The 24145-nt window shown below is 41.8% G+C and overlaps 1 protein-coding gene across 20 annotated transcripts in view; it reads right to left on the bottom strand.

Annotated features, from left to right (window-relative positions):
• The window catches only part of LOC117208878 (CUGBP Elav-like family member 4), a 535997-nt gene that overhangs the window by 51787 nt on the left and 460065 nt on the right, over positions 1 to 24145 (bottom strand). For 8 of the 20 annotated variants that reach the window (XM_033450357.1, XM_033450359.1, XM_033450371.1 and 5 more), the window contains exons 1-3: positions 20576 to 20728; positions 13704 to 13752; positions 4402 to 4527 (exon numbers count right to left, since the gene is read on the bottom strand). In XM_033450357.1, the coding sequence (XP_033306248.1) occupies positions 4402 to 4527; positions 13704 to 13752; positions 20576 to 20713 (313 nt within the window). In that variant the 5' untranslated portion in view covers positions 20714 to 20728. Of the gene's footprint in view, positions 1 to 4401; positions 4528 to 7159; positions 7304 to 7841; positions 7914 to 13703; positions 13753 to 20575; positions 20729 to 22225; positions 22904 to 24145 lie in introns of those variants that run through there. The other 12 variants (XM_033450368.1, XM_033450366.1, XM_033450364.1 and 9 more) reach the window with 6 other exon arrangements.

A 24145-nucleotide genomic window follows, 5' to 3' on the forward strand; every position in this document is an offset into this window, starting at 1 on the left:
TTATTCGGTTTGCGTTCCATCCTTTTACGTAAGTGATTTTTCAAGCCAGTACCCTATCTCACGTTCTCTTTCCGATTCGACAGCTTTCAGCCAAAAATAGAGTCATAATTTAGCTTCCAGAGACTTGTTCGAAGGTCGTGAGTTTTATACGATTCAAAAAATAAAAGAAGCGACTTTAAGACACGAGATACAATAGTTCCATCGATGGTTGCGTTAAAGGGAAAATTCCAAATTGGTTATGCGTGTTAAGACACGATACATTCAACAGACGGACGAACCCGTGCAGGTGACAGGAGAACGATTAATCATCGATAACTATCGCCCGTTTAATACTCCCTCATAAAATGCTAGATCGAGGAAATTATTGATTTGTCATATTTCCTGTCAGTAATGTCGTTAACGGGACCATTCTAATCCGTTGACGTCACATGATCAAACGCGAACGAGAGTTATTGAAAATGCTTTCCCGCCTGGCACATCATACTTGTTGAAAGGAAAAAAAGAAAAAAGAAAAAAATAAAGAAAAAACAACCGTTTTCGTTTCGATCGATGACCGGTTATAAAATAAGAAATAACATTGATCGTGAAAATTCGCGAGAAGACGCAACCAATCAACGTATCTACGTTATAGTCGATTTCGACGTTTTATCAAGAAAAATGGATTAGAAAACTCGCAACAAATCATCACGAAGATTTTCAGTAATCATTTATTTCAAGTAGGCGAAGTGGCGATAGAGAAGGATCGCGAAGCTCTGATCAAACGATATCGGAGAGAAGCATCTCCGTCAAACGGAATTATTGTTAATAAACAATGAAATAGTGGAGGCCAAAGGAGGAAGAAGGAAATATGTAATCCCGTTGTTTGCGTCTTCCGACGATGACAGCTACTTGGAAATGATATAATACCGGTGGACGGTCGAGAGGTGAGATATGAATAGCAGGTTGGTGAAGGTTGCCAACAAAACGGAAGGGGAATTGAAAATACAAGCACGCAATGTTATTACAAGTTAATACACGGAATTGTTCTGTTGCGCGAATATTCGTTTAACGTTTACGATATAGCGTGCTACAATAAGCGGATACGCGGATACAGAGGAGTTCACCTCCCCGTTTTCAAAGGTAGCTCCGTAGCATTATTGGCTTTAGCGTTGGTAGTACCTCATCGTAGAACCCTCCCGCGCTCCGGGTGTAGAGAAGCACCCTTGGACCCGCTTCAAATAGTATTTCGTTCCATTATTCATAAACATTTTATAATCTTCTTAGCGCGGTGAATTATTGCTGCTCGTACAATTGAAATAATGCGAGCTGTGGAGGTCCGCGTTAAGGGGACGGCCCGGTTGGGACCTGTGCACATCGAAAAACGAAGTCGAAAGGAATTGAAAAGAGACGAAACGAAAGGAAGAAAGAGGGATGGAGAGAAGACGGAACAAGGCGAGGAAAGGTTGGCACGGAAACGAGAAAATAGAACGAGTTCGCTCGCTGAAGTGGTGTTGAAATGTTTCGAAGCGAGGGAAAAATAATTGGACGAAGAGTCTGTCGTTACTATGGCGGCATTGGTGGAATGCGGACCGCCTGAACGATGACGAAGACAATCGTCGTGTCTTTCCATAAAGTCGTCGAACCGAATTCCCTTCTTAAACTCCTCGTTACCGAGAAGTCTTTTGCTACCTTTCGAACTACCAATCTAGGTAGTATCATCCGATAAGGGAAGTTATTTGAAAACAAAGAAAGGACTGCCAATAACTTTCGAGGAGACTGTAATTCTCGGCTGATGTTGTCTAACAAAATCTAGGAAACGGAAGGATACTTGCCGCGCTTAAGCGCTTATAATTCCTAATTTTACATTCTCTCGTAGATATTTTCTTGCTTCCCTTTCGATGACTATTTTCTTACGAATAATTATCGACGAATAAACTCCGCAGAGAAATAAAACTTTGGTCGAATGTAGTTGAAACAAAGCTCGCTTACGATTAGGATACTATACGTCATCTCTACCGGTTGTTGCGGTAGACCTAAAGCGATATACAGATGAAGTCCTAGAGGAGAGATCTTCCTGATCTCTCTATTACGTAACGGATTAGCTAGTTATGAAACTCGAGCGAACCCAAGCGACCGGTGATGAAGCGTGTTCGGAAAGTTTCCGTCAGGACGGAACCAGGACGAGGGATGTAATGGTAGAGTTGCAGGGAATAAGCGATCGGTACCTTTCGCTCTAGAAACCGTATCCAGCCCATCGAAACTTGGCTACAGACGTTTAAGGATGTTAGCAATTAAATTCATTAACGCAACTTTATTCCCAACTGTTAAATATATCAGGCGTCCGAGAAGATTCTTTTCTTATTTTAGACGCACGAAATTGTATCTTGGCGATGTTTACGCTTGGGCTTTAATCGATCAAATATCGATAAATTATCAAACAGTTGGCACGAGGGGCAGAGAGAAATGAATTTTTCCAGAATTCTCTAACGCTTAATTACTCCGATTGAAAAGAATGTATCGATCGATGTCTATCGCGCCGTTTCATTAATCCATGAAACCAATTTCGCTGTGAAGTTTTATTCACGGATCGAGTCTCCTTTTCTAACATCCTTTTATCGCGAAATAAACGTCGACATTGAAATTACTAGCAATCCTTGTAAGCGACCGGCGAAATGTTCCAGGCTACCGATCAATCCGAAGAAACGCAATGATGTTTTGCGTTCGTGTAATTTTAATTAAAGAGCTTGAAAAGCGGAAGCAACGTCGTTCCGTTTTTCGATAAAGACCCCAAAAGACTCGAAGGTAACGGTACGCAGACTACGATACTACGGGTCTAAGGAACGAAAGGTGGAGAGGGAGGCAGAGACAAAGACGGAGACAGAGAAAACTGACGAAGGCGGGGTGAGAGAGAGAGAGAGAGAGAGAGAGACGGGAGAACAGGAGATTCGGTCTTCGTAAAGCAAAGGAGCGCAGCGTGTCATGGAACGTCGCAAGGGTCTTTCCTCAAGTACCGCGCCTTTATCTCTTCTACCGAGGATCCCGTCGCATTTCAAATTTTCGGTTCCTTCCAAAGACGATCGGTGCTACGTTACGTCATCGACTGCGAATCAAAATCTTATTAACTGTTGAAAGTAAGATTTACTTTCAACCTGGAATTTAATTACACTCGCACCTGTTTGCCCGGTTGTCCGCTTAACCCTCCCCGTCCTTTACGTCTTCTTGTAACTCGTACTTACTTGGTTCCGTCGCGTCGTCTCCTGTTCCCTTTCTTACTTCTTCTTTTCTTATATCTCCTCCTCGCTATTTATATCCTGGCTTTAATCGTTTTGCTCGATTGCTTCTCCTTTGCTGTTAAACCTTCTAGAAACTCGACCGACATCCCATTTCTCATGGCCTTCATTTTTATACGAAAATATTTAAATTTCACTGGCTCGTCCAGCGGAAATTATTGCCTTTCCTGCACCATCCGAGTTTCCTCCGATTTCTCTTTCCTTTCCTTTGCAGTTCATCATTTCAGAGGCAATCTTTACCGATCCGTGAATCTCGCTCTTTCCATCTCGCAACTGGAGCAGGTATAAACATCGCAGTAGCAGCAAATCTTCAAATACCATCGTGCTCGAATCACCCTTTTTTCTCTGTCCTGCATCGATATCAAAATTGCACGAGTGAGATACCCCTTCGAGGCAATTGCTTCCTTTCGGATAACTGTTTATTCGTTGCACTGTCCCCTCGCCACGAACCTTTCGAACTTGGCTTATCTTTACCATCAATTTTATTCTTTTCTACCTATGCATCTTCTTTTCAGTGCTAGGTACGGTTGCCTGGAAATACTGCGAGATACAAGGTCTGCGGCTCATCACAGCCGTATAACGAAATTCATTTCACCGTGCGTAATGAAAAGATGAAACGATAAAATTACAAAGAAGTCTCTTGCTTTCTTTTATTCTTTGATCAAGACTCTGTCTACTTTTAAATACCGATTGTAAAAGTCTTCTCATTGGTTTACGCGCAGGCTGAGTACAAAAGCGATACGGTACAAATTTTTAAGTACGCGTTTAAATTCACAATTTAAAGAAAAAATATGTTGCAGGTTTAGGATGCGGTGTACAGAATATTTATAACATCGTCATACCGTTATCTTAGTTTCTTATTTTTCTCATTTCTAATATATCTACTATCTTTGTATCCGATAGGCTTAAAACGTTCGCTAAACAACAGAGTTATTCTCTGTTGCTCGGTTCGAGAAAAATAATTGCGAACGATCGGAGCGCGAAGAATTCAGGACAAACTTCTACTTGCCGTAATCAAATATTCGAATGTAAAATTTTCAGTAGAATTGAAAGTCGAATCAAAAACACTCGGTCTCCTCTGGGCACGGAACCGTGTGAAAACTCAAAGATAAATGATACTCTTTTTACTCACCTCTGCTACTGCCGTCGGGTCCTCGGAGGATGGTACACTCCTCTATTGTGCCAAAGGCAGTGAACAACTGTCTGACATCGTCTTCTGTTTGTTGCTTGCTGAGCATTCCCACGAACAGCTTTCTGTCTGCGGGTCGGCCGCGTGTCGAAATAGAGAGAACAGAGAAAAAATACAAAGAAATACGTTAGTGTGTGCTTTAGGATCGAGGTCGATTTCGCTTATAGCGCTTTTTAGGCATTAAAAAGAGATTTTGCGGCTAACACCGAAAACGACAAAGTTACACGGTTACACCAGCATCCACCATCCTAAGGGGAAGGAGATAAGGGTTATATAGATACACATATACATGTCTATACATATGTATATCTATATATATTTATATGTATACAGATATATACATATACGATCTGTGTTATATGAAAATTTACGCGATAGCCTGTAAACGGCCGAACATTTCGTTACATTTAGGAATGTATATGTATACACATATGCGTTCACTATACGGGTATACGTAACGGATATAAAATGACAAATATAATAAAATATTGTTCGTAATACTGACATTGGTATGTAGCACGACGTACACGTGTGAACAGAGACGAATAATGTATTTCAACGGGAATTAGAAGGTAAAAAATAACGACATTGAAGGAAATTAAAATTAATTCAACCAATTTCAATCCTACGTCCTACACCACAAGCCGAAGAAACAGATGTAGAAAAAACGGGATTCGCGTAAAAACCAGATGGGGCGTACAAGCAACTCAACTACGAGCGGAACTTCTAGGCGGTGGTTTGGTACTTTCCAAATTAACATTCGTCTTCCGAGCTCTTTAGAAAGGTATTATTCACGAATACGTTTCAGCGTAGATACACTGTTTACGCTTAGATTTGCGAGCAGTTTGTATCTCGGTAATAGCAATCTTAATCGCTATACGCAATCGTATCGCACAATTTAATAAATACCACCAACCAGTGTGTTCCGCGTGGTGCTGAGGTTAACATATCGCTTATAAAGGGTCACACGCCACTTATTTATTATTCTTTTATCAATCTGCAGCTATTTCTAACTTGTACGCAAGACCTATAATCCCGGTGATATTTGTTATTTCGTTGGAGCACATTTGGGCCTGATTATGTCTCCGTTTCTTTACTTTTTCTTTTACTGCGTAAACTAGCTGCAAAAATATGTAGGAAGTAATTGTACGATTGGTCGCTAAACTTTTGATAGCTGCATCTATTTACTCGAAAAATCTAAAAAGGACCTATGTAGAAGGAACGTTTCTTTCCAAGTTATAGCTGTCTCTAATTTGTCACGTAGACTCGACCGATTGCGAGGAAAGATTAAACTTATTGAAAATATTATTGTTGTTTTCTTTTAATCATTGTAAATTTACGCGATAACGATCGTTGAATGTACTAAAAGTTTAATACTACTAATCGATTGCTAGCAATTTTTACGTAAAATGCATGACTCACATTTATAATGCTATTACTCGCAAGAACGATAATTGCGCGCATTTAGTAGATAGAAAAGATTATAACACATTATCCGAACAATGGAGATCGAATATCACTTTGTAAAATTTATATCGCAAAAAAGGAAAATTTAATTAATTTAATCGTTTTCTTAAATAGACATGTATATGGTAATTACACTACTGACAAATGAGAAAAATATATCTTATAAAATTACCAAATACAAAGGTCCTTTTTAGTTACTAAGCTAGGGAAACAATTTGCTTTCGTATGTACGTATATTACCATTCTAAAGTTTAGCGATTCATTTGACGTAATTCTGTGCAAATACGACTTATGACCGTCTGAATTCGGTAAGTCTGGTTTTGCAAATTTTTGCAAATTTTTGAAAATTTTCATCTTTTTCTTTTTTTCTTTTTTTTTTCCTGCCTTGTCCGTCGATATAGACCAATCAATTGAACAGTCGATAGTGATATAAAAATGTTCTTTCTTAGAAATATCTGCACTGAATGTGTATCCTGTGTGTACGTGTACCCCTGTATAATAATGATAATAAGTAATCGTAGGTGTGCAAAATCGACTGGGACTACGTGACAAAAGACGTGGCAAATAGGAAATTGATGAAGATTTTTTTGGGAACACGGTAGGAGGATCGGAAGGGAGGAAGGAGGTAAAAAAGTTTTCATATAGAATCATATCTAAGTAATACAATAAGAGAAACGTAGCTGACATCATAATCAGAAAATATTTACAAAGGTGATAAAAAACACATCGACAACGAACGAGACAACACATCCAACGAGCGAGCCACTATTTTATGGTCATAGCTGTAAAGAGCGGTATAGAGTGTATATATATACGTTGTCTATATATATATACGCTTAAGGTAGTTGCCCATACGAACGGATAAGGTGAAATTGGATTTGGAATTAATTAAGGAGCCTGGATTTTACGAGGTACACGACATACTCGGCCTTCGGAATAAAAAAAGAGGTTCTCTGTATGATACGGTCGGTAGACGCTCTAAGATCGCACTAGACATCGTTCATTTTTTCAAACTAATTTTCTTTCTTCCCTTAATAAGCGGAATGACTGGCCAGATTAATTTACGGGATATTCAAGGATTCTAAGAGCATCCACGCGGATACCGCGATAACGAGGTTTGAACAGTGTGATAACGCCTGTGCGCAATAACTAGAACAAAAACACGAACGACAAGTTTACGGCTACTAAATAAAGGTTCACGCATGTGAAAGGGCACGCACATCATTTATAATACCTTATAGTGTATCACGTTGTATATCCGTGTTTTTGGATGAAATGGATTAGGAAGAACGGAACGGCAGTTCGAAACGGAGAATGGTCTTCGGCGGAAGACACGTCCATCGATCGAATTACGCGAAAATCGAATGGTAGGAATATCTTTTTTTTTTTTTTCTAAAAGATCTGCGCTATTTAAGATGCACGCGAGGAGCAGAAAATTTTATCGTAAAAACGAAAAATGGAAAAAACGATTGGCAACAAATGCGAGATACGTCCATGAATCATGACCGGTGCTTTTAAAGCCAATTTGTCAATTTTTATCGAAAGGAAAATTTGTAATTTTGAGAAAAATTCGACCAGACGGAAAATATATTTTTCCTGCGGAAATATTCGGAATTTTGATAGATATATGCCGGTTGTGCGTCGGGTTAAGAAATTGGAGAGTAGCGTAGAAGAAGAAGGGACGGGAAGTTCGTAAAGGAATGCCGGGATTTGTGGGTCAAACACTAGCGAGCAGCAAAATGAACTTTGCGGCGAGCTGTGCTGGCTGAATCAGCGGTGATGGCGTGATGAGAGAGGAAAATTCGTTTTCTTTTCTTTCTTTTTTCTCTTAGAGAAGTTCTCCTTCTGCCGATTTGCGGAGAAGAAGAATAGAGGTACTGGAAGGAAGCTAGCTATCTCCTGGAAGTCGAAGTTACCTTCAGCGGCCGCCACCGGTGCCTCCTACTTCCAGAAGATGGCACTGGTGCTCCCGTCGTCCATCATGCACTCTGCAATACAGAACAGAAACAAAGAAATGCCATTGGGCCCAAAAGTACACCATTCGTTGTCGTCGTTGCCTATATGTATCCTTGCAACACTATTCGACACGCCCTCTCTGTTGATGCTCGATCGAGTGTGTTCTCTTTAGCCTGATTGTACGATCTGGCATATTTCGTTTATCCCGATCGTTCCTATGGAAAGTCGTATCACATCCTAACGATCAGAACGATAGAAAATTTATACTATAAATATCGTCCGCAATATCAGATTAGATATTATCGCTAAATGAAAGAAACAGATGATTAATTCATTATGCTAATTTAACAGATATTACGTATTAACATTTTACGACGTTGGAAGAATGTTACGTGGTAGATTCAGCACTGAAATCATACGAGAAACGTTAAAATCTAACGCTAAAATCTTGAATATAACAATACGTTTGACGTGGATCCAAAGATTACGAATTGTTGCATGATACGAAAAGAAATACATAAGTGGTTTGAAAAGTTCTTGAAACCGTGAATTCGTTGTTTCACGTGCAAACGTTTTCATTATACGCCAAGAGGACAAATTTTCAAATAACTCACGCACGTATTATCAGTCGTATACCTTACGTATAAGCTGAAATTCCCGAAAATCAGGCTTCTGTTCGTACATTTAAGAATGCACCTTCCAATTACGGAACAATATTCGCATTAACCGGAAATTCGAAAGTCGGAAATACAGTTGGGAGGGAGAATTTCAGTCGGGCGTAACTGTTTTATCGCAAAATTTTACATTCCTTGGATAACGTGGCAGCGGATCGTGCTTTCGATTCACCGCGTTTCCCGCGTGAATGAACTTAATGACGCGTTCTCGCGAGGTTATGGAGATGCAAAATTGGCGAACCAAGTTAAAGGTCGTCGTCGCGGCTGCTAGACGCGAGCTCATTCCAGCTGCTGGCTCGACTCGCGCCTTCCAGCCAGGCTCCAGGGCACATTTAAGGATTTGTCTCGGGAAATTAGATTCTCGCCTGACTTGCAGCCTCGTTGCATCCCTGTTCTCCACGGATTCTTACCCCTTCGTCCACCCTGCCCATTCTCGCCTACCCTCCTTCACTTTCTCACACTTCCTCCCGCCATTCCTTGACAGGGAATTCTCGTTCCTTTAGCCCCGAGTACTTTTCATCGAGCGTTTGTTCCCATTGTCGTGCCAGGACACCGTGGGGACCGAGAATTGGACCTTTGTCGCTCAAGCTAAGTGTTAACGTGCCCTTCGCGTTCCCTTTTCTCGGCTAAGACCTTCAAGAAATCGAGGAAGGAATTAACCCTCGGGAAATTATCTTCTCGCCGGACTCGGAGAACAAAACGAACATACTGTTTGACACCGTGCTTCCTTTTATCGCACCAGCTCGCTAACACAATGAACTTTTCTTTCAATTTTTTTTTTCTTTTTTTTTTTCTTAATCTGCTGCTATTATCGCGTTGATTCGATTAAGCGGCGAAGAAAATGATATTGGGAAACGTGGAAAAATTGAAGGTAAATCGTGTTCTCGTCACCTCGGTGAATTTAGTAGAAAAATGGTCGAAGCATACTATATGTGTTAATTAACATTTTGTTCGATAGCGTCCTTAAAAGGACAACGTTGATTCGAGTCATGTTTAAAGATTACATGTTATATTTCATCGCGTAAAATTCCCCAAGCATTTGTGCGTATTCCTTCGTTATTTTTGTTCAGCAGGAGAAAGAACGCTCACTGACACCTTCCTTTTATGATAATATCCAACGAAGCTTACGGCGCAATTTTTATTTCTATTCGATCGGTTCTCCGATATTTCAAAACTTCTGTTTTTCTAAAGGTCCTCGAGAATTATGCATGGAACGATCTGAACAAACTTCAAAACGAGAGTTGTGCAATTTTCATTCAAGCGTTTCTAATGCTTGTATCAGTATGCTTATTTTTAATGCTAATTCCGAAACCTTTAATTACACGGCTTTCGCTTACAGTTCGTGCGTGAGATTATACGTAGCAATCCCAAGAATATGGTAGTGTCTAAAAACGCAAGATCTTGATTCTATCGAAGGTACAATAGCCAATAATAATTACATATAGTATAATCAGATATACCACAGACCAGTACGGAATTTTTAGAACCATAGTCGCGATTAACAAAGAAACTTCTGATCATGCAAAAATTCTGTAAAAAGTTAGATAGTGAGACGTTCATCCGAATTTAGGGTTACCGATTGTTAATTTGATTCGGTATAAATTTGTCCGTTCTTAACGAGCTTCCGGTTGTTAAGTACGCTACAATTATCGACCCATACGTAACTTTATCCTACGCCGTAGCTATTTACGACACATCGTTTCCCTGAACTGCGAAGAAGCACGTCGTCCTCTCATAATCCGTAAGGATTTCTTGCAACGGCTTCGGACCGAGGCGCTTGCGTCACGTCGGCTAACTCAAAGTTGCCAGCAATGAAGGCAGCTTTCGAGAGTCCCGATATCCTAGGATACGTTTATCTGCTCGAACATAGTAGGGCGAGTGATGGCGGTGGAAGCAAGGTGGATCGCCGAGGGATCGAAACTTATCTACTTGCTCAACTAGCTGCTCTAGTACACCAGCTACCCTTATCCACTCGCAGGAACTTCGGCTACCCTTGGGTTCGTGCACAACTTCCGTGCGAGATACGCATTTCTCAAATCTGTTTTCGTCGTTGTACACTTAATTCCGGCTGCTTTTGCGAGACGATCGATCATACTTAGGTTTCTTACTGTTCGAATCATCTTTACGAGCACAGTTGCTTCGTTCGTTCGCCGCTCTGCGCCAGCGAAATATAAATAAAAGTACCGAAAAAGATACCGACGTCGAAGGTTCGTTGATTAAAGTCGATTCGTTCAAGCCCCGGAGTGCGAAATAACACACTACACATCTTTGATAAGAAAATGTTTCAAAGTAGAATTCACCTACTAGGTTGTAATATATGAAATGTCCGCTTCGACGCTACTTACGCTTAGGTCGTATCAAGAAATATAACGTTCGACTGCAGGATGCTTCGTATAAAATTGAACGTCGATTTTGTCTTCTTGCCTCGCGTATCATTTCTTTGACGTAGCGTTAGAAATTCCTCATATTCGCTTCGCAGAGGTGAATGGGGTGTCTTTTCAAAGACAATCCCACGACTGCGATGACACGTAAGAATAGCACAACATACAGCGGGTCGAAGATATAGATACGCGACGACAAAAGGATACCGGCGCGGCGTCGCTAGATGACGTGGCGGGAGGATCGAAGACGGATCGTCGTCGTTGACGAAATTCAATAACACAGTGATTGAAGTCTGCGACTACGCAGATGCGTGATGTATGTTGGGGTATACCGGTTGCAGTAAGACGGTAGAAGCAGAAGCAGTGACAGCGTTAAGCTCTGGATCACTCCTCCTGCATCCGCGTCAAGCTGGGGCTTTGTGGGGCCACATCGAGGCAGGCGACCGGAGATTACAATGGCATCTACGCCAGATTAGCATATGAATTACGCCCCCCCCCCTCATCTACTACCTCCCCCTTTTCGTGCACGCCACTCTCTAACCCGCTTTCCTCCTTCTTCGGTATCTCTCCTTGAATACTACATCCTTTCGTCTACCTCTTTCTCCGTCTTCTCATATACTTTGCTCCACCCTTTCCCCTAGGTTGCTCGTGATCTCCTTCCGCCCTTTGCGCGATTTACTTCTCGTGCGCGTTTCTATTCAGACCCGTTTGAGCGAACGATTTCGAGGGCCAGCATCAACTTCACCGAATTGCTCGGTACAACGTTCTTTGGGTTCATGTTTCCGTGAATTTTGGGAACCGATATTTGGACGGCTTATTCGCAATATTCCATTATGCGTGCAAATATCTTCGCCGGATTTCGTCGCATTTCACGGCGTTTGAACGGCAACAATAGGGATATGGGTAAAAATACAGTAAAAATAGAGCTTTTTTTGCAACGTCTTACGCTATCGTTTAAATCTTATTCAACTGTTTGACATCTTTCTTTAAATATTATATTTAGAAAATGTACAAGTCGTCAGTCGTTGAATTCGTTATCCGACAAAACCAAATAATAAAATCCACGTGAGAAAGTACAAATATATAATTTAAATAGGCGAAGTTAATATTGACAGAAGATGGTATGATGTTCATGGAAATTAATCATCTAAATTGTTTCATAAGCATCAATTATTTAATTCTCATAAAAGGAGAGACACGCACACCTGCATAATATATTCGATTAAATTTTACGCTTATCCGAGTATTCATGATTATAAATAGGTACTAACGTTATGCAAACTGGAATTATAAAATTATAGAGTTGTAATGAAAACTTGCACAGAACATCCTATATGTACATATTTCGTTCAGATAAAGTCGCGACGATTATTTGTACGATCGTATTTTCATAGTAGAAGGTTCGTACGGCAAAACGATGAAACTTGTTTTCAAAATATTACCATTGCAAATCTTGAAACATCAATTCCTCGTCGTTAGCGGACCAAGTGAATATCATACTCTAAAATTTAGTTCTTAGAATTGTTTAAATTTAGTAAGAGTTTAGAATTTAGAATTTAGAAGAAATAGTAGAAACGAGAAAGTACTTTTTTGACGTGGAGAACAAAAACTAGTGTACCGTTAGAATGGCGTACATCGATATAGCGAGTAAATGGATTGGATGACTTGAAAAATATATTATAGTTAGATACATGGGGATATGTAACTTTTAACACGAAGTTACATGGCGCTACAACGGATCAAGGCGATAAACGCGGACGTATGCAGCAAGCAACGATGGTAAATTTCCTATGATTTATAAGGTCTAACTTGTGGCGTGACGGAGAAAAATTAGACGAGGACGCATAGCGAAAAAACAAACGTGCCATTAAGGAAAATGCACCAATGAATATCAGAGTCACTTGTTTCACTGTATTTGTGTTTTATCTTTATGTCTGCCGTTACAACCAGCCTGTGTAAACTCGATAAGCTGGCAATTGTTATCTTATTTTTTAATAAGTTAGGTTCGATAATCCACCATCCGTGTACCGATGAATATATGTACATAAAGTTTAGCTCGCGTGGAAACGTAAAAGATTGAAACGATCGCGAATATATGCACGTATATATCGATGCCATTTGCAATGCCTCGAAATTAATGAATAGTACGTAACTGCAGTACGATGCGCATACTATATGGAAACGAATTTTTATCAGGACATGCCTTTTTGTGTTTGCTCGATTGAAAGTTACGTATGGGTTGTTAACGTATATTACTGCATGTTATAGCGAATGCTTTTCAATTCAATAAAAGTATTTCATTGCTCGCTATTAAACCGGTTATTTTTTATTGCAGCTTTTGATCGATAACGCGGCTTTTGTTATATATTTTGAGCTACCATAAGCGAAAGAGTTGTAGCTTTCGGTAGTAACCTATACAATAACCGTCGTCCCCATCGGTAGAGCTTTAACGGCTTTCAAGAAATGTAGGAAATATCAAAGTAGAATTACGAAGCTAAGTTTCTAAAATTATCAGTCCTACGTATATATCGCGTCGTTAAAAGATAATCGTTGAAAATCTAGAAAATTTTCATTCTAGCACTGGATGCTAATAAAAATCTTGAAACATTAGTACCGTATGAAAGTATATGCTAAAAAATATCGTAAGTTAATCATTCGGCTAGGTTAAAATTTCAAATATCTCTAAAACTATCGTCTTTATACTTAAATTCGATCTTATTAGTGAAATCTGAGAGCCAGATATACTGGTTCGATTGCCTGTTCTCACCTCCGCGGTTTTCACTGTCCGCCGGCTTGACTTGAATAGGACGGTTCATCTGCAACAGAAAGAAAAATAATCGATTAGAATTATGTAACGTGTAACGAATGTGATCGGGCAATTGATTTACAGCAGAAGAGAGGATTCCTTATTTGCGCATGAATGGAGATTCGGCTATATGTATGTCTAGGTCTCGTCACGTTCGGTCTTGTTTAAACAGCATCCCTGTCGTTGACAGGTGTGATTCCGAGAAAATAAAGGTAGCGAATGGAAAATGATGACGAGGAACAAAGAGAAGGCGAAAACGTGAGAGAGAGGGAAAGAAGTGGAGTTAGAACGAGATAAAGAAATAGATGCCGGGAAAGGAGATCCTCTCTCATCCTTTCTCTCGCCGTTTTGGTTTGCGAAAGTGCGGAACTCCGACACTCGTCCTTCCGTCCTCACGAAATCTTTTGGACCACTGCGAATGGGTCGAGATCCCAGAGAACAAATAACATTGTTTATTTGTCGGACGGGTCGCGCGACCACAGAGCGCTCTAGTTCATTCCTAGGGGATGACAATGCATGATTCATGACGCGGGGGACACGGGACTGTACTCCGATTCCTTCTCCCATGCAACGACCCTAACTTTCTCTCTTTCCCTCTCTTCCTCCTCCCTCTTCTCTTTCTATTTTCGGTTGGCTGTTTTGGTCTCAGGATCCTCCTTTTTGTCACTTTGAAACCTTCCGTGGTCCTTCCAGGGCTGTGTTACCCTGAAACTGTTCACGAGAATTTTGTTTTTTCGCCTCTTTACACTTTTCTTCGGGAATGCAGACGTCAGATTTGAATTAGATTATTCGACGTTTAAACGATTAGGTGCTCGATTCTATGTACTTTCGTTGATTCTTTTAGTCCTAGTTACGAGTTGATAAAAATGTGTGTGAACTCTTTATTGAGAAACTTCGATATATGGTTCGATAAAAGAGGGATATGTATCTTTCAAAGCTAGCGGCATGAAAAGCAACATGCCATGCAACTGTGGACGATAAATTTCATCGCAAGCTCGAGAATCTGTTTCTTAACGTGGGCATAATATGACCGAGCATCGCGACCATCTGTCTTCTGACTCGATGTTTTTTTTCATTATGCACCATCTCCAGCAAGAATAGCGGGGAGAGAACCCACTGGGGTAGAAATATACGTGGCAACCCCGAAACTTTTTCCCCAAGCTGTATGCATGTCAGATACCACGAGGGGTTGCTTCGCAGGGGTCAGTGCCACGACCACGTGGATCTCGTTCAAACGCTATACCCGCCAAGCGCAACGAAGATTTCCGGGTTCAAAGTCCGTTACGTAGTACGTTGTTCCTCGGTCTTTCAATTAAATTCTATTTTATTAGCGTGTATCCTCGCATCAACCTTTCTAATATTATCGAACCATACACGTAGAGAGGAAATGTTTTCCTTTTAATTAAAGAAACTGTAGGTTAAAAATAAAAGTAGATACGACGGTAGGACCATATTCCTGCCTTATGCGTAACACTTTAAGTACTTTTAGATCGAAACAACGATTTATGGCATAATTATCTTCGAGTTACTTACTTTGTTTTACTCGGATTACCTCCCATGACGATATATCGATGTATTATGCATAAATGTACCATCTAATTCGTTCCTTCTAAGCGTAACGAAGCATTTAAGCAAGGTTTAACATACATTGGACGTCTGACAATCTGATTTTCACTAATGGGGAATAAATTGCTCCCATCGCACAAGCTCGTAACTCTGATCACCGTCGAGGGATCGATTAAATTGTAATGTAACTACATAGCATGAGATACGTCTCAAGAGAAGGTAGTCATCATTGCTTATTGTTTAATACCCCGTGGAAATTATTACACACTGTGTCCGTTTCTAGGTTGGTCGGCGGGCGAGGGCACGAAACGTGGTCTCGGCAGGTAAAGTTTAAATAAACAGGAAAATCCGTGAAAGTGAGAAAGGAAGGTACGGAAAGGAACAGAAACAGGAAGACGCGTAGTTTCACGGATAATGAGGGAGAACAATGAGTAAGGAGGCGAGGACGAAGGTCTGCAGGTCACTTTAAACACTGTCCTGTAGTCAGGAAATTAAACTTTGAGTCCAGCACTGGCTATTAGGCGTTTGTTGTTGTCTCGTTGTCAGGGGAACCCTGTGTCCGTATAGATACTAGAACTGAGATACGACGTTTTGCCCCTTTCCCGGCTCTCCAGGGAAGTTTAACGCTGTATGCATCGTGTAAATGTCACTTACGACCCAAGGGATCTGTACCAGTCAATAACGATCACCAAGCGAGACTTCTACGGTCCGTATTGTGGTATGGACGTGGCGATTAATGTAGACGAGTATTAACTAGTGCTCGTTAACGGTGGCTTCATGGCCAAATAGTCACCACACCCTCTCCCGTAGTTGATTAGCGTACAAAATGGATGTCAGTCGATAATTTCGTCGAGTTCACTGACTTTGAGGATATCGATACGGTTAGGAGCGTGATAAATCGTTCCTTGCTGTTATATTTTTAAAGGTCAGCGTCGCGATTCACCCTCACAAAGTTCGCGTAGCTTTATAATAATATATGTTTCGTCGTCGTTTTACCAATTTTATCACGGTTTTACGTAGTCAACGTTGTACACTGGGATATAATCACTGGAAACGCTGTATCTCGATAATCGATCGATTAGCGCGGAGCCATACCCTGGTGATCATGTAATAACGTTCATTCACATCGTTAACTGATTTTATTTATTCGGTTGATTATGGGCGGTAAAGCGTTAAAGAAAATGTATCTGTCACTCGAAGCGCAAAAGGTTGTTCACGGGATGCATACGGAATTACCAAGAATTCGACTAAGTTTAAAGCTTAAAAACATGGTCGTTCACGAAAAACTACGATCGCGAGGAATATTTTTAGGGCTTCGGTTTTTTCAGGAAAGATATTATAATGCGACGACGACAAACTTCTTCTTCATCGACGTGCCGTCAGTTTTCCTGGGTTCATGATACGTAGACGCAATAGAAAGTTGCGAAATACTGCGAGCAAATGGAAAGATAACGACTCATGAAATTTATATGGTACCTAAAAATACTTTCCAAGGTTGAGAATGCAGCCCCGCTAAAACAGGGGAGTAACACGGACCACACCTTTATTTAACGATTTTGTTGCGATCACGTGCCGACTCTTCGACAATTCGTGTCATCGTCGGCCATGTGCACTTAGAAAATCGATTCCCTTGAGAGGCACCACTCAAGATGGATGGTAATAAGTAAATGTGTTTGCTCAGCCCAGAGCGCGCATCACGAGCAATTAATTAAGCTCGATTATCTACGTACACTGTGGGAAGCGCGTCTTGCTTCTACCGGATAGATGCTGAGTAATAGCCATATGCTTTAGGAAATATATCGCGTAATCGTATCTATTTAATTCCATTTCGTAGAATAACGCATAAGAACGAAACGATGACCGTTTCGTAGAAGTTGTCGACGATAATAAAATTGGTATACAGTACGATCAATCGTGTACATCGTATTTTGCCTCTCTTCCAGCGTCGCGAGACAAAACTTTGATGACACGCATTAAATTAACCATATCTATATTCCTCTCTCTCTCTCTCTCTCTCTCTCTCTCTCTCTCTCTCTCTCGTTCGCCCCTCTCGATCCTTCGTCTCGAATAACCCAATTCTTTTCTCTTATGGGAAGTACGATTCCTAGAAAGCCACGCAAAATCCAGATAGAGGATAGGTGGAGGCTGATAACTGCCGAATTGAATGGTGAATGCCGCTTCGGAAATTGAATAAGCTATCGTGTCTGAGCCGAGCCGTCGAGCGAAGCCCGGTATTTGACCTGGCTGCGTGCAATCAATGTACTGATTGGAGATAAGGGCTCACTCTGTAGCCCCTGGCATCCTCTCCAGCATGATTTATATACGTACGGTCTTCGCCGGCGATGTATTCATTACTTGATTACCCTTCGGCAAGTTAATGCCGTCGTGACCGTGTAACAAGCCAGATATCAGGATACCTTACAGTCTGCTCACCCCAATTTATGATTGATGTATTCTTCTTTCCATTGTGAGCTCTCCACGTATAATTACATCCTGTAGTACTCCGATTTTGTTCATTTTTTCTTTCTTCCTTCATCGAGCTTATTTTACGTTCGATCGCTAATTCATCAGCCCTCCCTGGAGGAATAGGTACGCTTGAATTTAAAATAAGGAAAACCGAAACAAGACAAAATAGGAAGAGAACATAGTATACGTATAAATAATAATATTCTAGTATTAGTATTAGTGCTTAGTATATATTTCTTCTTTTTCCTTTATAAAATAAATAATATCCGAAGTTGAAAAAAATATCGAGGCACGAACCATAAGAAAACGAGTACGAGTCAAAGTTGGGAGTATGATCTGGAAGAGGCGGTATGATAAAACCTGTTTATCGGCACTCTTAAGTTGAGAAATCAGCGGGCGCGGCAGCAGAGGCATCGCTGGGTTCGAGTTAACTTCAATAATTTGCCGCACGCGTATCCAACCGGAAACCGTGCTCCGCGAAATCTGTACCCGCGCCTGTACCGCTAATACAGCTAATTTGTCGACTGCTCCAAAAGCAAATGCTCTTCTCTGTTCACGTCGGATGCCACAGAGGAGCGTAGCGGTTCGAATTACCTTCTAGCATATTACGTCTAAACGGATTCTAGCCGAGCTAATTGGTGAATTAATTGAAATTCCAAAACGAATCGAATCATTTAAGCTATCGAATTTCGACGAGCGCACGCTACGATTTTGTTCTCTTTTTAAAGAACCAATCGTTGCTATTTCTGCACGCGATCAATAATGGAACGTATCTATGAGAACGATCATGAAAATCATCGCCCGTGTGAAAGAGAGAGAGAGAGAGAGAGAGAGAGAGAGAGAGAGAGAGAGAGAGAAAACTCTCCTATTGTTTCAACGGTGACAGTATTGCGTACAATTGCCAAATGAATTTGCCCGTCATATCGCACGGTTAGCGAGTTATCAGCGTCACTTTTTTTTTGATGCTGACAAACAATGTGACTTCGGCCCAGTGATAACTCATATTGAAACCTGGGTTACGACGCAACGTGGTATGAATAAACACGCACCTGCGTCCAAAGCGCGTTCGAACATTGCCTGGCTGTCTACCTGTACGCTAGCTTGCTTGCGTGTTTTCATCGTGATTATAAATAGGATTCACGTTTTATTGTCAAGCGCGAAGTACGCCACGATTGAACGTAACGTTGTGTAACGAACGCTAGCTATACGCGAGCATAGCTGAGGGCGTCGGAAAATATATGGTCAAAAAAATGCACGCGTTAGCCTGATTTAACGTTACCGACGGTAACACGGTTTATCGAGGAAATTATTTTTTCATCCAGCCCATCGTTTGTGTCGTTCTTCGTTTAAAGGAATTCTAATTTTAACTTCGATCTAGTTTCTTCCTGTCCGTATATTTTCGAATCGTTCAAAGTGCAAATGTTCGCTCGCGCGATAATACTTCCAATGCACGACGCAATTTTAAAATTATAATGTGTATTTCGCCACATCGGCATTTCTGTAATTAATAAGAATGCGATAATTGCCGGATAGAATTTCTCTGTTTCATTATTACGTCAATATTAAGCGCTCTGTTTAATTATTCCTTGTTGTTCTTTTTTTATATTCGTAACGATGAAATTTATAATTGACATAAACAATATTTCATATCTGTAGCGTTGGCAGCTTCGTAATTGCAGGTGGCATTATACCTGCGCGAAAAGTCGGTCAGTGATACAAGTAAAAAATTAAAACGTCGGCTAATCGTTCGACCGTTTCCTAGATACACGAACCAACCAAACTATATGTTATCGCGTCTTCCCATCTTAGCCAAAAAGTGTGGGCACTTATGCTTTACGAAGGATAAAGTCTTTGTGTACATATTTCTTATTGTTGGTCGTGTAACGAGTAACTCCGCTATGTTCACGAGAGAATATGATACACTGTTTCGACATCGAATTTTTTACGCAACCACGCCTCTTCGGCACGAAACACCCGGTCGCCTGCCTATCCAATTTCTCACTCCTTTTTTTTATTCGCCTACCCCCACCTACTCCCGATCACTTTTTTCCCTAACACTCTACAAATATTTGAACGCCGGCTACAGCCCCGCCGAAAGAGCATTCGAGTCGAGTGAGCTTTCGCGTCCCCAGGCCAATCACCGTTCACCGATTCTAATCTAAGCCAATGCCTGGGTGCGCATTAAATGTCAAACGTTATTCGTGCCTCTGTTTCGTGATGCCGACGGCGACGACACCGATCGACGTCTACGTCGATCGCGGTATTGTTGCCGGTGTTCTGTCAGACAGACGGTCGAAAACCACCGACACGACTTTCACAAACGTTTAACGCTGCTTTTGACATGGGCCCGTTTTCATGTATGCGGTTCGCGGCTTACATTTGCGGACCTCGCGCTACCATATCATCTAATTATGCGGTGAAACGTAACTGATTCATCGATTCGTGGAACAAAGTCACGTAGATTAGCAGCTTTAAATAATGCACAACAAAATAACACGCGTGTCGTTTACGTATACGATTGTACAGGAAAATTATAGAATCGATGGTTTAGCGTGTGGTTGCGTTAAACTTTTCGCTAAAATTTTTTCGAAGGAAACTAATATACACGTTAGAAATAATTGATCGCGTTAAGAATTAACGTTGTGACGCGTGGTTCCCGAAATATTTAATAAATATCGATCTATATCGTGGTACACGTCGCATTCGAGCCCGGCACGATGGGTAAGTTGGAGAACGGGTGGTCTGGTTTTAGGATTGATGAGCCAAGCAAAGCAGCGGAGCCATGTGGCGAGCTACATTACCACGGCGTTATGCGCTGGCACATTCACGTGTGCTGCTGCATTAATTGATGTACGTCTCTGCATCAACACCGATCCGCCTTCTCGTGAGAACCCGTCATGTGTTCTGTTCAACGTTTCCGATACACAAACGCACACCATACATATAGGATGGGCAACGTCAACGCGAAGGAAGCTCCGATCGACAGGAAGACAGGTAAATGGACGCGAAGCCACCGATCGAAGGTACATCGTTTATCCGAGATAATAAATTTCGCTCGGCAACTAGGTCGCATATTACGTGAAAACGGCATATCCTCCTCTGCGCTCCGCAACATCGATAGTCTATGCAAAATCTTCCCAACGATTATTTATCGTGTTTTCTATTTATAGACCGTAATTGAATTTCGAAATTGCGTCATAGATTTCATCGAGATGTGTTCATATTCGGTGAAATATGACAGTGTTTATAAAAAATCCATATTTTCATACAAAATTGATAACACAGCGATAGATAGAAATTTCTTCGTTTCTGCAAGTTAAAACGTTGAATCTTTTTCGATATAGGTTCCCAAATGGTTGAAACACAGATTAGTAAATTATAGAAAAGTTCCGCTTCAAACGTCGACATTCGTTCGTTTATGTGTGCGTACTACCACGCGTTGCTCTCGATGCAATAGTTAAAACGTAGGGAGTACATTTTACCGTGTGAAACAGCCGAGAACGCGAAGGGGAACGAAATTACACGGAGAAACCAATACCTTGATTAAAACATCGAGAAATCGTTTGGCACATCCGGCAGGAGCACCGGAAGTTTCAAGTTAACGGAGGAAACAATTCATTTTATCGCGTTCCACTTGATAAAAGTCGAAAAAAGGAAGAGTTGAAAATCCCTTCGTAATAGGTATAGGATCGATCGAAGTTGGATTTAACCCCGTTATCTGCCGGTTGATAAAGACTCGCGGGATTCGTGAAACACGTTGAAGCGCAGACCGGAACGTAGACACGCCCGCTATCGAGCAGCTGCGTTTCTTCGCGTGCGCTCACACGTACGCGCGCCTAATGCCCTTCGACACGTATGCGTGCACACGTGTACACGTGCATTCGAGCTCAGTACGTATGCAAAAGCGGGGCGAGGAGGTACTATTGTAAACGTTCCGCGTACAGCCTGTACAACATATGGGTACATATAACGTAACGGTTGCGCATATGCCGCCAGAAATAACCGCGCGTAAACAGACGCACGAAAATCTTTTACGAGTTCGATGCGTGAGCGAACGAGCGAGCGACCGATATAAAGAGGGCCGGTGCATGAAAATTCGCGGTCGCTCGTAAACTCGCCTAGATCCATGTATTTTCGTACCCGTCTATCGGAACGTCTATATAGCCGGAATCGGCACCTCGTTTTTACAACCGTGTTACGCATTTTCTGCGTTAGCTTGGTACGTTGTGCCAACGATTTCGTGACTAGATTCTTGATGCGTTTAGGAAAACACGATATTCCAAGTATTGCACCTTCGTCGAATTATCGCCAAGGGCTAACGCGCGATCGCTTTAATCTTCAAGAACCTCAACGGACTCGTTCGTTCGTAGAAAATAATCGACCTGATTAATTCAATCCCAGATACATTGGTATAATTTGCATTAATTTGCACGAATAAGATTCTCACTCACCATTTGTAAGTCGTTCCGACGCGACGATACAACTTCCACTATATGAACCATTGGTAACAGTTTCGGCTCGCGCGTAAACAATCTCGCAAAGAAGAACGAAAACAAACTAGGCGATATCTCGAGATGAAGTACACCTGAACGCCGCGATATCACCGCAAAATTAACGAGATCTATCGAATAAAAGCGTAGTTCACTGTCGTGTGCGACGACACGCGAGTACAATGCGATGCGACGCAACGATCACGGCGCAGGACGACACGAACGTATTTAATTCGTCGCGCATCCGCGCGCCTCCGAGAATCTCCGAAGCGTCGTTTTATATTGCACGTGTTTCCGCCCGCGATTTTCCACTGCATGAAAGGAGAACCGGGTTGGCAGCCTGTCTCCGTCTGTTTTCCACCTTCTTTCTCTTTTCTTGTTTTTTCGTGCACGTTTTCGCCACGATATTCCGCGAACACGTATACGAATAAAGTGCGCGGGCTTTTCGCGCGAATGTCCGGGGAATATGTGTGTGCGTAGACGTGTGCGTAGACGTGTGCGTCTATGTACGTACGTGGTAAAGCGTCCTTTCGGGATAGAAAAAGAGGGACAGAACGCGCGACGAGAGTGCGAAGGAGACGGGAAGGACAGAGCGCTACAGATAAAACCCCGAACGCAGCTCGTCCGCGACTGATTCCCCAGGCCTACACGCACCCTCTAGTTTTCTCCCTTTCATCCCCCACTACCCACCCTCCCGGCCGCTATCCCCCTTCTTCCTTTTCTCTCCCACCCTCCTGTTCCCTTCTAGCCTCTCGCCCATCGCCCCTCTGCGACCCTGTCGGCCCTTTCTCCTTCCGATGTCCCCCTCTTTGACTCTACGCACCCTCTGAGAGAAAGCTCACGCACCCTCGTAGCAGCCGATATATGTCCTTCTCCCTCTCTCTCCCTCTCTCTCCCCCCTTCTCTCTCCCTCTCTCTCTCTTTTCTACCTCCTGCCGTCTCTTCCTCCTTCTCGTTTTCCGTCTGTCTCTCTTATTCTGCTGGAAATCCCTTGCTATCCGCTCGTCCAACCACCTCGCCACCAATCTCCCCCGCCTCTTTTCCCTTTTGCTGCTTCTACTGTTTCTGTCCTTGTAATTCACCCTCTGTCTTCCTTCCTAACTGAGCCTTTCGATTCCACCGTCCTTCTTCTTTCGATCGTCTCTGTCTATCTCGTCTTATATCGATGAAACCCCATAGTATTTGGCCAATCAAAGAAGCGCGCGGGCGCTTTCTAGGACCCCATGTTGGTGTCCCCGAAAAAGAAAGAAAACCGGGACACGGCCAGGCAAGCGAAGGCTTTCGAAGGTACTAAGGGTCGGGATTCTATCCCTGGAAAGGAGGTATACAGCTATGTATGTGTGTCTCTATACACAAACACATATACCACGTGTATACGTGTATATATATATATATATATATATATATACGTGCATGTCGTACGCGCAAAAGGGAGACTCCGACCGGAGCCGTAATAGGAAAACGTTCCTCGTGGCTTAGGTCTTCTTCGTGAGATGAGATGAAATGATATCTATTAGCACGGATCACGACGGCCTCCGATGCGAACAACTTTCTTAGCCGAAGACATTGTTTCGACTATTTTCTTCATCTTTAACAATTAAAATAACCATTTCGATTTCAGTTATCCTTCATCTGCTAGGTCTGTCGGAATGTTTCATCGGTTTTGCTATCCTTAGAACTATATCACATGTTCGTTTTCTTTGTGAACTGATGTACAATAGTTCGTATCACGTTAGCCATACTCCATCTTTTTGGTAATTTATTAACTTTCTTTGAAAGCGAGAACGTCTCGCAGAAAGCGATATGACAATCAGAATCTCTACAATAGATTGCTTCACCGCGAAAATACGGTTTAACGTACTTCGAAAGCAATAGAATTGC

This window comes from Bombus bifarius, unplaced genomic scaffold (assembly GCF_011952205.1).
Source record: "Bombus bifarius isolate JDL3187 unplaced genomic scaffold, Bbif_JDL3187 scf7180000008163, whole genome shotgun sequence".
NCBI classification, from domain to species: Eukaryota; Metazoa; Arthropoda; class Insecta; order Hymenoptera; family Apidae; genus Bombus; species Bombus bifarius.